General features: G+C 41.7%; 1 protein-coding gene across 1 annotated transcript; it reads left to right on the plus strand.

The window, feature by feature from the left end:
- The first annotated feature begins 2340 nt into the window (after window positions 1-2340).
- SPATA45 (spermatogenesis associated 45) lies at window positions 2341-9558 on the plus strand. The gene is made up of 2 exons (XM_041750381.1): window positions 2341-2617; window positions 9539-9558. The coding sequence occupies exons 1-2, from the start codon at window positions 2341-2343 to the stop codon at window positions 9556-9558; spliced, it is 297 nt and encodes a 98-aa protein (XP_041606315.1).
- The last annotated feature ends 7614 nt before the right edge of the window (window positions 9559-17172 follow it).

A 17172-nucleotide genomic window follows, 5' to 3' on the forward strand; every position in this document is an offset into this window, starting at 1 on the left:
CTTGGCTTAATGCTCTGCTATTGCCATCTTGAAATTTTATTTTTTTTAAGATTTTATTTCTATTTATTTGAGAGGTAGAAGAGAGAGAGAGAGAGAGAGAGAGAGAGATAGCAAGAGAGAACATAAGCAGTGGAAGAGGTAGCTCAGACTCCCCCTGAGCAGAGATCCTAATGTGGGGCTCCATCCCAGGACCTGGGGATCCTGAGCCAAAGGCAGACGTGTCACAGACTGTCACCCAGGTGCCCCTAAGTGTGGATTAAAAAAAATCTTGGGCACCTGGGTGGCTCAGTGGTTGAGTGCCTGCCCTTGGCTCAGGTCATGGTCCCTGGGGTCCTGAGATCAAGTCCCATGTTGGGCTCCCCGCAGGGAACCTGCTTCTCTCTCTACCTATGTCTCTGCCTCTTCACTTTGTGTCCCTCATGAATAAATAAATAAAATCTTAAAATAAAAAATCTTGACTGCTATTCTTTGAGCTTCTTGAGTTTATGGAATAGTATCATTTATCAATTCTGGATATTTCCCAAACATCTTTTTAAATCTTGTCTCTGCTTCATTTTTGTCCTCTGGATTTCCCATTTCATGTAGGTGTGACCTCACTGTGTCCTCCACAAATTTAACTTTTTCATACTTTTTGTCTTTTTTGTCCTTCTGTGCTGCATTCAGGATAATTACCTCTGATTTATCCCCTAGTCCTCTAAATATCTCTTCATCTGAATCCACATCTGCTGCTAAACCTACATTTAAATATTATTGAATAACTTTCATTTCTAGAAGTTCTCTTTGGCTTCTTGTTTCTTGAAGATAGCTGCAAACTGTTTTCTCGTTTCTTTAAGTGTAGTATGTAAAAAAATAAAAATAAAAAAATAAGTGTAGTATGTGTCTTTGTTCTATAATTCATACCAGGCTTCTCACGTAGTAGATTTCATGGTTTTGTTGCTGCTGTTCTCACTTTACGATGCCTCATCTACCTTTGTGCTTGATTGATTATCGTTGGCTATGTGCTATTTGTTATCTTTGAAAAAGTACTGCTGGGAATTCCCAGAAGCCTACGATGGAGTTCTTCCAGAAAAGAGTTGAGTTTCCTTCTGTCAATCACTTGGGTGTCATCCTAGCCTGGAACCCCTTCAGCTAAATTCATGCCACCACCTGTGCTTCTCAGCTTGGTGTTTCTTGCACCATTCTTGTTTTTCAGCTTGACATTTCTTGTAACTGCTCTAGTTGTGAATTTGGGCTGGAAATACATGTGAGAGTCAGGAAGCACTTAAAACTTTTCATGGAGGGATTTTCCCCCAGAGCTATGCTTAGTGCTAAAGAAACATTCTTCCGGCAAGTTGGTGATGGAATGTGAATTTATTTCTTATCCATTCTCACCCTGAGGGCGTAACCTTTTGGAAGCCAACTTAATATGGAAAAGGTTGTTTTAGGCTCTCCACTGGTGCATAGCTTTGGGCTTTGATTTTTCTGTCCCTTGTAGGGTAGGCTAGCAGAATGACTTCTCTAACCTCCAGGATCAGAAAATGTCCTCAGGCAAGCACAGATTGTGTCTACCTCTCTTTGTCCTTGTTCTTGCTTTCTTTCATTTTGGACTTGATATTTTCTAACTCTCTTATCATTTCATGAACAAACTTAAAAATTTCCCCAGAATTTTTAGTAGTTTTCACTGGGAGCTATGTCTGAATGAATAATCTAGTCCACCATAGTCACTTAAAAGAAAGCTCTGTTCATCTATATAAAATGTTAATGTGAGATTGTTTTTTGTTTTTAAAGATTCTATTAATTTATTCGTGAGAGACACACACAGAGAGAGGCAGAGACACCGGCAGAGGGAGAAGCAGGCTCCATGCAGGGAGCCCGATGTGGGACCCGATCCCGGGACTCCAGGATCACACCCTGGGCTGAAGGTGACGCTAAACCACTGAGCCACCCAGGCATCTCCTACCTGATGCTTTCCTGCATTTTCTTAATTTTCTACAATGAATATATATTATTTTAGAATGAAAAGAAACAATGAGAGTCCCTAAAATCAAGAATGAATACACTGTATTCTTTCAAAGACAAAATATATTCTTTTTTTTTTGACAAAATATATTCTTATTCAAATCTTCTTTTTCTGATCTTTATTTCCTGAAGAAACATCGAAATACAAAAAGAGCTTTGGAAACAATGATAAAAATGGAATGAGATGTGGGGTGAGGGGCACAGTGGTGGTGGTGGCATTTTACAGGAGGGGAAAGAGGAGTGGACTATAATACTGACTTCAAGGTTAAGCAGCCACTGATGGTACTTTGTCATTTGTTTGCAGGACAGCAGGAATCATTTGATGATTCCTTTGCCAGCACAATGACTTCTACAAACAGGACCAGTGAAATAATTGAAAAGCTTAAAGAAGGCAGACAACGTCTCCTGGAAGAAATAAATGAAAAGCGTGAATCCAACTGCTTTGTGGAAAGAAGCAATCAAGTTAGCTCACTGAGAGTTCAAAAGAGGCATTTCAGCACCGCCTATCAGTCCTCTACTCACACTCAAATTAAAGAATCTGTTCCTGACAGTGGCAGGAGCTCGTGGATTAAACGGAGTCTCCTTGCTCACCCAGAGAAAAAGCACTTTCCTGCAAAAAGTAAGCTGTTATAGTAGGATTCCCACCCAATTGACAGGAGGTATTTATAAGTAAACTTGAGGAGAGTTTCTGGGGTTGAGAGAGTTTCAGTAAGTATCACTCTGGGATAGTTTAAAGGAAATCTGTCTGAAGTAAAAAGCATCAATCAATGAGGTCAGGTGATGTAAGATCTACAACAGACCAGATTCTCAGTTTCTTATGCTTAGAGAATCCCAAGCTTCAATTCCAGGTTCATTCAGTAGGCTCTCCTTTAGGTCTCAGAATCTGCATTTTCAGCAGACTAAGGAGAGCCTGAGAACCATCATTTGAGAAAAGTTTATATAGATACTTATAATAGACAAAAAAACAAAAACCCTCCAGAGACTTCCTATCTCACCAATTTCTGTTGCCTCTGCAAAAATTTCACGTACAAAATTGAGATTCAATAGAAGTGATTTTGATGACAAATATCAAACAAGAAGCCCTGAGTAACAATTATAAAATGTGGAAGGAGGTTGGCATAGGGGTTTGTGGTGGTGGTGACATTATTTTGCAGGAGGGAGAAGAGAAAGAATAACTACTCTTGATTGTGAATACTTGTTTCTTTTCTTTTCTTTTTTTTTTAAGATTTTATTTATTTATTCATGAAAGACACAGAGAGAGGCAGAGACATAGGCAGAGGAAGAAGCAGGGTCTACACAGGGAACCTGATGTGGGACTTGATCCCTGGACTCCAGGATCAGGCCCTGAGCCAAAGGCAGATGCTTTAGCTGCTGAGCTACCCAGGCATCCTTGAATACTTGTTTCTAAGTCAAGACAAGCAACTGATGGTATTTTGTTATATATTTGGAAAAAAAAAAGAGTGTAATTATATTAAATAAAAACAGCATGATTAAGTTAGATCAGAAAGAAAAGAATCACTGTTTTGGAGATTTAACTTCTTTGATGAGGTGGTTGTGACTTTCCATTTGACCCATGATCTTAGTAAGTGATACAGAGAGGTGATACAGTGTGGCATGGGAAACAGATTCTCCACAGTGTTGGAAAGTTAATCTGTAATAGCCATGTGTTTATTTTACTCAAAACATAACTCATTACAAGGAAGAATCGCTTTAGTGCTCTAAGTGGATTTGGATAATCTTTTATTCTGCTTGAATTACTTGGAACCAGATGAGTTAAGCCACACTAGTTAACCACTAGTAGGTTAGTCCTCACAAGTTTAATGGTGGAGACTAATATCCACCTTATATGACAAACATAGTTTACCATTTTGTGAATACACATGGTTTTCTACAAAACAGAGTCTAACAAATGTAATTTCAATAGCCAACATTAAGGACGTCAAGGTTATAAACCAACAATTCTGGAACATTCAAACAAACCTTTCTTTTTTTTATTTTATTTTTTTAAAGTTTATCCGTTCAAACAGATGCTCTTTTGATAGGTTTTTTTTTTTTTAAGTTTTTTTTTTAAAGATTTTAAAAATTTATTTATTCATAGAAACACACACACACAGAGAGAGAGAGAGAGAGAGAGAGAGAGAGGCAGAGACACAGGCAGAGGGAGAAGCAGGCTCCATGCAAGGAGCCTGACGTGGGACTTGATCCCGGGTCTCCAGGATCAGGCCCTGGGCTGAAGGCAGGCTCTAAACCGCTGAGCCACCCAGGGATCCCCAAACCTTTATTTTTTTAAACAATTTTTTAAAAGATTTTATTTATTTATGTGAGACAGGGAGAGAGGCACACATAGGCAGAGGGACAAGGAGGTTCCCTGTGGGAATTCCGACTGGGGGTGGGAGACTTGATCCCCAGGATGCTGGGATCATGCCCTGAGCTGAAGGCAGATGCTCAACCACTGAGCCACCCAGGTGTCCCAAAACAAACCTTTGAATATTGCAGAAAAGCTCTTTGTTTCTCTTAAGTAAATAGACTCAAACACACATTCAACTTTATGATGACAAGATACAGAATAAGCATAAACCTGATTTAAATGTTACAGTAGTTAGCATGTAAATACATGCTTTTTCTATTTTAGTCTAAAAAATTAGTAGTTCTCAAAGGGTAGTCTGGAGACCCCCTGTGCATTCAGGTCTGTTTCAGGGACCCACAGGGTCAAAGCTATTTTCATAATGATGCTCAGATATTACTTACCTTTTTTACTCTCATGGGAGTACAATGGAGCTTTCCAAAAGCTATATGACATGCAATTGCATCATTCTTCTGACCATTAGATGGAATGTGGACTTGTATTCTTGAGCTTTAAATTTTTTCTCCATTTAATTTTTTAAAAATTTTATTTATTTATTCATGAGAGACAGAGAGAGAGGCAGAGACATAGGCAGAGGGGGAAGCAGCCTCCCCCATGGGGAGCCCGATGCAAGACTTGATCCTAGGACCCTGGGATCACAACCTGAGCCAAAGGCAGATGTTCAACCACTGAGCCACCCAGGTGCCCCTCCATTTAAATTTCTAATGTGATAAATATTGAAAGATATAACAATGAACAAAACTGTGATAGGGTCTTTAATAATTCTCAAGAATATAATGGACCTTGAGACCAAAAACCTTGAGAACCATTTGTTTGAACAAGTGGTAGGTAATTATTGACACAGTGCTGTGTATTCCCAAAAGCTTATTAGAATGTTTTCCCATGGTTTTCTCATTAATCTCTAAGGTCTTTGATTTCAACTTTAATTTTAATCAAGGATAAATAAGAGATATTGGGAGCTTATTATTATTTTCACAAGTAGAAAGCATGTGGGTATAGAGAAGGGTGCTGACATTTTTTTGAGTTTTTTTTTTTTTCTAAATACTTTTAGAAAGCATTTTTTAGAAAGTATTTTGTCCTGAGTTTATATCAATTGAGAGATAGATAGAGGTAAAAATTGGTTTTGTTCCTGGAAAACTATCTTTTTGGGAGAAATTGACTTAAAAGCAGTGAAAGTTGGGGTGCCTGGGTGGCTCAGCGGTTGAGCATCTGCCTTTGACCCAGGGTGTGATCCTGGGATCCAGGATCGAGTCCCATATCAGTCTCCTTGCAGGGGGATCCCTGGGTGGCGCAGCGGTTTAGCGCCTGCCTTTGGCCCAGGGTGTGATCCTGGAGACCCCGGATCGGGCTCCCGGTGCATGGAGCCTGCTTCTCCCTCTGCCTATGTCTCTGCCTCTCTCTCTCTCTCTGTGACTATCATAAATAAATTAAAAAAAAAAAAAAAGTCTCCTTGCAGGGAGCCTGCTTCTCCCTCGGCCTGTGTCTCTGTGTCTCTCATAAATAAATAAATAAATAAATAAATAAATAAATAAATAAATAAATAAAATCTTTTAAAAAATAAAATTTGATGAACATATTACTCCTGTAAACCATTGACAAATATGTATTGATTTGAATGATAAACATCATTAACTGTAAAATAATATCCTCTTTCTATAAGATGGCCCATTTCTCTTCATCTACGCTTAGTTTTTAGGTGATCCCAACGAGACAGATTGCTGGTCTTCAATCTTACAGGGCTTGAAGAATCTCATCTCTATTTTGATAACTTCCACATTGCTATTTCTGGCCCTGACCTTTCTTCTGAGAAGTTTTATATATCCCTCAGACTGCAGGTATCAGACTACCACCTCTACTTGATGTTAACCCATTGCCTAAAAAGAATTCCTACCCTTTAATCCTAAACATAAATACTCACCCCTGCCTTTTCATTTTGGAAAATGGTCAAAAATCTACGAGTAACTCTGGTTCTCTTCTTTGTCTCACGTCCTACATCCGGTTGGTCGGCAAGTCCTGTCAACTGCTCCCTCAAAATCAGTCTCTGAATCTGACCACAGCTGCCACCCTGTTTCAATCCATACTCATCTCTTTCCTAAAGGATAGCATGGGCCTGCCGTTTGCCCTCCAGCCTCCGTTCTTGATGCCTCTCAAATTTATTTCTTTACATGACCTCCTAAGTGATCTTTATAAAACCTACATTAGATACATCATTCATTAGTCAAAACTGGCCTATGGTCTCATACCACACTTAAGTAAAATTCACACGCCTTATCCTGTGCTTAAAGGCTCTTCATGAACAAGTCCCTGCTTATCTCTCCACTCTCCCTGGACTCATTTCATTTAACCACCTTGGCTTTCTTCCTGTTCCTGGGACACAGCACTCCTGTTCCCACATTAGGGACTTGGCACATGCTGTTCCCCTGTCTGGAACTCTACTTCCCTCACTTTATTCAGATCTTGTTCAAAAACCAATTAATCAGAAATCACACTATATAGGGATGCCTGGGTGGCTCAGTGGTTGAGCGTCTGCCTTTGGCTCAGGGAGTGATCCCACGGGTCCTGGGACTGAGTCCCTCATCGGGCTCCCCACAGGGAGCCTGCTTCTCCCTCTGTCTATGTCTCTGTCTCTCTCTCTCTCTGTGTCTCTCATGAATAAATAAAATCTTTAAAAAAAATCACCCTAAATAAATAGAACTTCCCAATATCTTGCAACACCACACCTGGTGTCCTTTTCTTCAATGATATTTGTTACTCCCTAATTTAGCTCCTTGATGGTATTGGTTTCTTTTCTTTTTTCTTTTCAAAAAACATTTCTTTTAAAGGTTTTATTTATTCATGAGAGACACAGAGAGAGAAGCAGAGACATAGAGGGAGAAGCAGGCCCCTTGCAGGGAGCCCGATGAGGGATTCCATCCCCAGACTGGGAATCATGCCCTGAGCCAAAGGCAGATGGCCAACCACTGAGCCATGCAGGGATCCCAGTATTGGTTTCTTCATTGCTGTTTCCATTCCATTCCTAGAATGGTGTTTGGGATTGATAAAGCACTCAGAAAATACCCATCTGATTGAATAGATATTGAGACATAGAATGTATTTTTCCTGGAGTCATGGTAAATCTTACCTTATTCTTGAAACCAATAGGTGTGCCCTTGGGCGATGGCTCCCAAACTTAGAGTTTCTCATGGCATGTTTGTTGCTGTCCAGGTTCTTCAGGAATGGAGGAGGATAATAAGAAGGTACATTTGGCTGGGTATATACAGTAAGGATTAGAAAGTACTTTACTCTTTTCCTTTGTACATACCTATGTTAGAGGAAGAAACACAATTCTTTCCGCAAATTTTAGTGAGTATCTGCTTTCTGCCAGGCACTGTTTGGGCTTGGCAATACAGTGATAGAGTGGATCCACTTGATAGTTAGAGATAGGTAGTTATAAGGTAAGAGCTTTGGAGAAACATAAAGCAGCAGGATGGGAGTGAATAGAAGCTCTGGGTAGAGAATGCCCTGCTGCTCATAGAGCTATGTGGTTAGCATTAGGGCATGTGGGCCAATCCAGAACTCCTGGCTTCTTTTTTTCCCCCATTATTTTTATTTGTTTTATTATTATTTTGACCATGATAAGTATACTCTTTAATCTCCATCACCTATTTGATGCATCCCCCCCACCACCTCCCCTCTGGTAACCATATACTAGGACTCTATAGTTTAGAGTCTGTTTCTCGGTTTGTGTCTCTCTCAGAACTCCTGGCTTCTTGAGATAGTCAACTAACAGGAATAAGGAAGAGAAGGAGATTAGTCTTAATGGTCCCAAATGGTGGTGAGAGGACTAGTGTTAAAGATGAAAAAGGTTGGGGACTTTGCTAAGAGCACTTGGAATTCTGGGAACTCGTCTTTGCTTCAATCAATAGTAATATGAAGACCAGGGAATGAGTTTTCTTAGCCAGAGGTCTTTAAGCTCTTTTTTCAATCTTTCACCTAGAGATGTCGAGGCCAAAAGAGGAGCAGTCTTACTTACTTAAACATATTAGCCTTAAAAGCTGAAGATGCAGGTGTCATTGTTCAGCATGTTATAACAAATTATAACAGATGGGGTGCATAAACAAACTTTATTTCTCATAGTTCTGGATGCTGGAAGACTGAGATTGGGGTGCTGACATGTTTGGGTTCTTGATGAATGCCCTCTGCCTGGTTTAGAGAGAACTGTTTTCTTGCTGTGTCATCACATGGTAGAAAGAGCTAGCTAGCTCTCTGGCCTCTTCTTTTCCTCTTTTCTTTCTTTCTTTTTTTTTAATTTTTATTTTTTTTTAATTTTTATTTATTTATGATAGAGAGAGAGAGAGAGAGAGAGAGGCAGAGACACAGGCAGAGGGAGAAGCAGGCTCCGTGCACCGGGAGCCCGACGTGGGATTCGATCCCGGGTCTCCAGGATCGCGCCCTGGGCCAAAGGCAGGCGCCAAACTGCTGCGCCACCCAGGGATCCCTAATTTTTATTTTTTTAAAGATTTTATTTATCCATGAGAGACACAGAGGCAGAGACCTAGGCAGAGGGAGAAGTGGGACTTGTTCCCAGGACCCCGGGATCATGACCCAAGCTGAAGGCAGATGCTCAAACATTGAGCCACCCAGGCATCCCTCTCTGGCCTCTTCTTCTAAGGGTATTAATCCCACTTATGAGGACTCCACCCTCATGACTTACCACCCAAAGGCCCCCAGCTCTTGACATGGACACACTGTGATTAGGGTTTTAACATAGGAATTTGGGGAGGTGGGGGAACACAAACATTCACTCCATTGCACCTGGGTTCACATTCTGCTTCTGCCATTGACTAGGGTCATACGCTTAGTCATTTAGTGTTTTTTTCTTTCTTTTTTTAAAGATTTTATTTATTTATTCATTCATGAGAGACACAGAGAGAGGCAGAGACACAGGCAGAGGGAGAAGCAGGCTCCACGCAGGGAGCCTGATGTGGGACTTGATCCCGGGACTCCAGGATCATGCCCTGGGCCAAAGGCAGGCGCTAAACCTCTGAGCCACCCAGGGATCCCCTCATTTAGCGTTTCTAAGCCTTACGTTCTGTATCTGTGAAGCAGTACTCATCCTCCTTGCCCTCAGGGTTATTCCAGAACTATGAAATGTATTACACATTATATAACAACTATTTACTTTTTATTTTTCAGGTAATGCCATATTTGGATAAAGTGCATCTCCAGAGACACACAGAAATATAATCTCTTTGATCCTTCTTCAATGTCTGTCTTATTGACAAATATTAATTATGAAAGAAGTAAAAGAATCATTCATTAGATCACCAAGAAAACATTTTATTGTCATATAAAATAGACCTTTATTCATTCCATCCCATTATTTAGACTTAGATGTCTTGGAAAGGTTTTGAGTGATTAAAGATAGTTTCAAGGATGAATGACCAAAAAGTTCACTTTTGCAGTGATGATCTTTTTTTTTTTTTAAAGATTTTATTTATTAGAGAGAGAGAGCATGAGCAGGGGGAGGTACAAAAGGAGAAGCAAACTCCCTGCTGAACAGGAAGCCCAATGATGTGGGACTGGATCCCAGAATCATGACTTGAGCCAAAAGCAAACCCTTAACTGACTGAGATACCCAGGCACCCTCATATTCTCTTTTATAATCTAAAATATCTTTTGAGGGGAGCAGCCCTGGTGGCTCAGCAGTTTGGCACTGCCTTCAGCCCACGGCCTGATCCTGGAGACGCAGGATCGAGTCCCACGTCAGGCTCCCAGCATGGAGCCTGCTTCTCCCTCTGCCTGTGTCTCTGCCTCCCTCTCTCTCTCTCTCTCTCTCTCTCTCTCTATCTCTCACGAATAAATAAATAAAATCTTTAAAAAAATAAAATATTTTTTTGAAGTTTATTTATTTAAGTAATCTCTACATCCAACATGAGGCTCACACCCACAAATCTGACCAAGAATCACATGCTCTTCCGACTGAGCCAGCCAGGCACCCCTAACCTAGAATGTTTATTTTTTAAATTTATTATTATTTTTTAACCTAGAATGTTTAAATAGTTTGTTTCTGGAATTTGTAGCATGTGTCGACCAATCCTACTAAGCAAGTCAGAGGCTAAAGTTTCTCATAGTTAACACTTGCTTCTATTGCCTAATTGTATTAACTTACTCTGTTAAAGCTACGATTCTGATAATTTGAAGTACATACTTGAGAAGGTAATACAAGGTGCCTATACTTTTGATCTATTTCACTGCCCATCCCCAGAGAGGGCATTGCTAGAACCCTCTAGTGGCCAAACCCTATTTGGCTACCATCACCTCTGTGTCATTGTTTCCTGGATAGCTATTTTCCAATTTAACTAATGTAGGTAGTCTGAGGTCATAACCGATTTCATTTGGTAAGCCAAGCACTGCCTGGTGTCTTGGCATTTGTTTTTATTTTTTTATTTTTAGATTTTTAAAGATTTTATTTATTTATTCATGAGAGACACACAGAGAGGGGCAGAGACACAGACAGAGGGAGAAGCAGGCTCCACGCAGGGAGCCCGATGTGGGACTGGGCTCTGGGACCAGGATCATGCCCTGAGCCCAAGGCAGATAGATGCTCAACTGCTGAGCCACCCAGGCTCCAAGCATTTGTCTTTATATCAGTAAAACATTCACCTTGTATTTAGTTGCCCATTGTCTCCGCAGAAAGCTCAGATTCATGAGCCAATGCATTTTCGTATCAAAGGATTATGGATCATTCAACTGGCCAAAAACCCTACCTTAGCTAGGGCTATACAAGTGCAGTAAGATTCATTAACTCTGAAGGTATGTTAAAAAAAAAAAAAAAAAGCCAGACCCCAAACTAATTTTTTGCTTCTCAAAAAGGCAAGCTTCATGAGCATTGACAGAAGGCAAAAGACTCTTGGTTCTAAGGCCAAGGACTTTATTATTCAGAGCACAGCAAGTAGCACAAGCCCCGTGTTTAGGGGGGGTCCCCCTTGCCCTCTCCCCACCCCTCCCCCATGGCAATATGGAACAGTCCAGATAGATGCCACACCCACAGAGGTTTTGCCTGACACCGAGGACCCCTGAGCTTAAGAAACCCAACCTTTATTATACTGGGTGATAAATAAACCTGCTCTCTGTTCCAGTGAGAGTATTATTTCTGTCATCCAAGGTCCTTGGCTATAATGACCCTTGAACAGATAGTCTGGAACAAAACCTGTCTGTGCCTCTGCTCCCAAGACATGCAGAAACAGGAGTTCTGTGGAGAATTCTCTCCCAACACGGAGCAGCCCAAATGAAGACGTATTAGATACATCATTCCTTGGGTTCAATCTAGGATGACTCCTGGGGAATCAACACATAGTGAATGAGTGTCAGGTGATATACTATATAATTAACCACCCTTCTAGCCTCATTTCTCTGTAATCCCCTCCTACCTTCCAGGTTTTAAGGAACTATTGGTGGTTCTTCGCCTTGTTCTGCTATCCTCCGTTCACTTGGCTTGCTTTATTTTATTTTATTTATTTATTTTATTTATTTATTTTATTTATTTATTTATTTATCTTATTTATTTATTATTTATTTATTTATTTATTTATTTATTTGGCTTGCTTTAGTTTAAATGCCACCTTCTCCTGGAAGCCTTCCCTTCCCCAGCCCCTTTCCCTAGTTGGTGTTTCCACATCCTCCTTCACTATACACCCTACAACAGGCGGGGATAAAACCAGAAACTCAAATGTCACACAACCATATATATTTTGGACTCTGACTCTACCTGGAATCATAAGTCCAGCCACTTCCTCTACCCCCTCCCAGGAATGTTTCATATCTGTTGACACACCTGTTCCCTCATAAACATGTAGGGACCAGCATTTTCCTCCTTCTCTGCTCTGGCTCCCTGTACGGCTGTCTGCAGGTGAGTTTCCAAGTCAAGGCCACTAATGCTTATGCAGGAAGGCCTCCCATGGCACTCCTGGTACTACAGAATGATTTCAGCGTGGTCACCATTGCTACTGAAGCTGCCGTAGGGGTTCAGAATGTAGGGGTCCTAAGATGTGCCACTTTGGCCTGTAGAGTAAGGTTACTCTGAGTTGAAAACCATCAAGGCCTAAAAGACTCAGGAAGAAACCCTGACCTTCTCCCTAACTGCCTGAAAGAATTTAGATAGAGGATCTGCTCCAGGAAGAGAACTATCACCATCGATAACTACAGTGTAATATGAACTAGGTGTGAGATAGGGAGGAACCAGAGCTAAGCTTGTCACTATTCCTGTGTCCCACTATTCCTCTCAGTGTCCCATCTTCCTGTGAATGGCTTTCCTTCTCAGGTGACTCAATTCCTCTGATTTTCCATTTCAAGAACTGATTTCAAGGTGATATATATCCAATAAGGATGAATGGAGGCATCGCCTTTTTATTTTTATTAAGAAAAAATTTAAAAAATATTTTATTTATTAATGAGAGACACAGAGAGAGAGAGAGAGAGAGAGAGAGAGAGAGAGAGAGGCAGAGAAGAGGCAGAGGGAGAAGCAAGCTCCATGCAGGGAGCCCGATGCGGGACTCGATCCTGGGACTGTTGGATCATGCCCTGAGCTGAAGGCAGACACTCAACGGCTGAGCCACCCAGGCGTCCCTATTTCTAAAAAAATTTTAAAAAGATTTTATTTATTCATGGGAGACACACAGAGAGAGGCAGAGACATAGGCAGAAGGAGAAGCAGGCTCCCCACAGGGAGCCCAACATAGGACTGGATCCCAGGACCCCGGGGATCACGCTCTGAGCCAAAGGCAGGTGCTAAACCACTGAGCCACCCAGGCATCCCAAGTCATCTCCTTTTTATTTTTTATTTTTTAAAAATATTTTATTTATTTACTCATGAGAGAGAGAGAGAGAGAGAGAGAGGCAGAGACACAGGCAGAGGGAGAAGCAGGCTCCATGCAGGGAGCCCGACGTGGGACCCGATCCCAGGTCTCCAGGATCATGCCCTGGACTGAAGGCAGGCACTAAACCACTGAGCCACACAGGGATCCCTGGCATCTCCTTTTTAAATGTGATCTTTCCCATTAAGGAAACAGAGCATCACCTCTGTCACCCTGTGGTCACACAGGTCATTCAAAGTGAATCCCTCTTGCCTGTGGGCCATTACATCAGCTCCTCTCTGCCTGGGAAGTTCTTTCCCCATTCTTCTCACATCTGGCCCCTTCTCACCCTCTAGCAACTCACCTAGCAGGTCACATCCTCAGAGGCCTTCACTGACTACCATATCTAAAATAGAAAACTCTTGTGCAACTACTCATTACTAAGCAGGCAAAAGTAAAAGTCACAGGATATGCCCTGTACGTTCAGTGAAGTCCTTGCCCCTGCCTTGCTACTCACGGACCAGCAGCATAGCAATATCTGGGAGTTTTTTTAAAAAATATGTGATCTTAAGTATAGGGGAGGAACGTTTCTTCCTTTGTAGGTTCTTTAGCTGGTTAATAACTAAATTGATGTAAGAGATTAACAGGAGAGAGAAAAATTTAATTTCAGGTGGGAGCTCACAAAAACATGAGGCCAAAAAGGAAATGACCAAAGCAAAACTTTTATACTTTTCAGACAAAGAAACAAATTTGTGAGGAATTTAAAGTCCAGGCTTGGGGTACTGAAGTGGTGAAGAAGAAACAAATGTTTGTATGCCCTCTTGGAGGTGAAGTCCCTGTTTCTGGTGATAAAGATGTATCTGTACCTCCTGATTCGGGAGGGTACCTTTTTTTTTTTTTTAAACAGAAAAGCGACCATTTCTTTATTAAATTATACAAAAAGGGGGGGGGAGGGAGGCAGCTGTGGGGCTCAGGGCAGGGTACGTTTCACAGGGGAGATTTATTTCTTGCTTGCAGGGGGACAGAGGAGGCTGAGTGTCCTTGCACCACTGCTTCTTTTTTTTTCCCCCCACTGCTTCTTTTTAAAAGATTTTATTTATTTATTCATGAGAGGCACAGAGAGAGAGAGAGAGGCAGAGACAGAAGCAGGCTCCATGCAGGGAGCCTGATGTGGGACTCGGTCCTGGGACTCCAGGATCACGCCCTGGGCTGAAGGCGGCGCTAAACTGCTGAGCCACCTGAGCTGCTCGTACCACTGCTTCTTAAGTAACTTTGATTGAAGATAACCCAAATAAGGGGCATTTGTGTGGCTCAGTTGGTAAAGCATCTGCCTTTAGCTTAGGTCATGATCCCGGGGTCCTGGGATCAAGCCCCACATCAGGCTCTCTGCTCCAGGGGGAGCCTGCTTCTCTCTCTGTCTACGGTCCCCCTGCTTGTGCTCTCTGTCAAATTAAAAAAAAAAAATTGCAGAGTGGTATGTTTGGGGGGCACCTTGCTGTGGACCTCATCATTGGTTTCACTCCAGCTCTACTGAAATGGAATATATATATATATATATTTTAAGATTTATTTATTTATTCATGAGAGACACAGAGAGAGAGGCAGAGACACAGGCAGAGGGAGAAACAGGGTCCATGCTGGGAACCTCAATCCCAGGACCCCAGGATCATGCCCCAAGCCGAAGGCAGGCACTTAACCGCTGAACCACCAGGCATCTCTGGAATCTGTCTTTTTTTTTTTTAAGATTCATTCATTCATTCATTCATTCAATCATTCATTCATTCATGATAGACATGTAGAGAGAGAGAGAGAGAGAGAGGCAGAGACACAGGAGGAGGGAGAAGCAGGCTCCATTCAAGGAGCCCGACGCGGGACTTGATCGATCCCGGGACTCCAGGATCGCGCCCTGGGCCAAAGGCAGGCGCTAAATCGCTGAGCCACCCAGGGATCCCCTGGAATTTGTTTTTTAACAAGACCCTTAGCTGACTTATATACACTGACATTTGAAAAGCATTGCAGTTTAACACCTTTCTTGGAGTCACTCTATTTTCCTGCACATGGTTCTCACCTTTGGCTGCACCTCAGAAACATCTAGTGAGCTTTCCAAAAATTCATTTTCCTAGATCCCGGTTCCAGCAATTCTCATTTAAATTACCTGGGTTGGGCCAAATGTGAGGGGAACTTATGAAAAGCTCCCCTGGCAATACTGATTGTGCAACCAGGAATGAGAACCGCCGCTCTGGCTGGGACTGAGGGAGCCTTCCAGTTAAATTCAGGTTGAAAGGATCCTCTTTAAGGGGCTGAATTCCAGACCAGAAGAAATCCTGGGTCTCAAGCATCATTCTGAAACGTATAGGCCGGGGGTCGGGTCAGCAAACCATTTTCCGTATAAGGCTAACAGGTATCTCTGTCTTTACATCCATGTGATCTCTGATGCAACTAAGCAATTCTGTCCCTGTAGAATGAACACAGACACAGGAAATGGAGGAGCATAACTGTCTTCCAAGAAACCTTTGTGGACATTGAAATCTGAATTTCATATAATTTTCATATGCTGTAAAATATTCTTTTGATGTTTTTCCAATCATTTAAAAATATATCCAATTCATGCAAGAGTTACACATCTAGCTAATCCTAATATCCGACCCAGTGAAAAGTTTTCTATTTTTAAAAATTTTGGGGCAGTCCCAGTGGCTCAGCGGTTTAGTGCTGCCTTCGGCCCAGGGTATGATCCTGGAGACCGGGGATCAAGTCCCATGTCAGGCTCCCTACATGGATCCTGCTTCTCCCTCTGCCTGTGTTTCTGCCTCTCTCTCTGTGTGTGTGTCTCATGAATAAATAAAAATCTTAAAAATATATATATAAGCAACAGAAACGAAATCTGGCAAATTTAAGGAAATGAACTTACTGAAGGTTATCAGATAGTTCCTAAAGTCAGGACTGAAAAATCAAATTCATGCCACTGAACTAGACGCATAAAGACTTATTGCCACAGCCACTGGGCATAGACCCTGCAGTGATACTGCCAGTCTTGCCAAGTTGGACTCCAAATTCGCTGCTATATTGGCCACTCTTGCCGGAATGGAGTCGAGTCAGTCCAGGCCTCTTCGTTGTCCCTAGTATAATTCAAAATTGAGGGTGGGCCATAATATAATGCCTTGGTTGCAAAGAAGACTGGAAAGTGACTGTCTGGCATTTTCAACTTCTACAAAGTGAGAGATTCTCTAAAGAAAGCAGTTCACATGTATGATGGCCAAAAAAGATAGTCAAGATGTCCATCCATATGAGCCTCAAGACCCCTTCACTCCCCTACTGCTTCCCTCAGTTACTGCCTATCCACTCAAATTCAGAGTTCTTGATTTGAAGTATCCGAAGGATGGCTTTTGAAGAATGTTAAACTAATGTAGAGATCAACTTGGGAGGCACTATGATATTTGGAAAAAAATGCTCAAATGGAAATCAGGGGATTATAATTCTATTTTTTAAAAAAGATTTTATTTATTTATTCATGAGTGAGAGACACACACACACACACACACAGAGAGGCAAAGAGATAAGCAGGCTCCATGCAGGGAGCCTGACATGGGACTCAATCCCGGGACTCCAGGATCAGGCCCTGGACTGAAAGTGGCGCTAAACCACTGAGCCACCTGGGCTGTCCAGGGGATTATAATTCTAAATGTATCACACATAAGTTGTGAGCATTTATACAATTCATTTAAATTAGTTGGGTTTCAGAAGCAATCCACAGAAAGGTCTTGTACAGAGGACATCAGAATTTTAACACTTTTCTTTTTTCTTTTTTTTAGACTTTTAACACTTTCTACTTTTTCTTTTTTTTTTTAAAGATTTTATTTATTTATTAATGAGAGACACAGAGAGAGAGAGAGAGAGAGAGGCAGAGACACAGGCAGAGGGAGAAGCAGGCTCCATGCGGGACTCGATCCCTGGACTCCAGGATCACACCCTGGGCCAA

Source organism: Vulpes lagopus, chromosome 1, assembly GCF_018345385.1.
Source record: "Vulpes lagopus strain Blue_001 chromosome 1, ASM1834538v1, whole genome shotgun sequence".
Taxonomy (NCBI): domain Eukaryota; kingdom Metazoa; phylum Chordata; class Mammalia; order Carnivora; family Canidae; genus Vulpes; species Vulpes lagopus.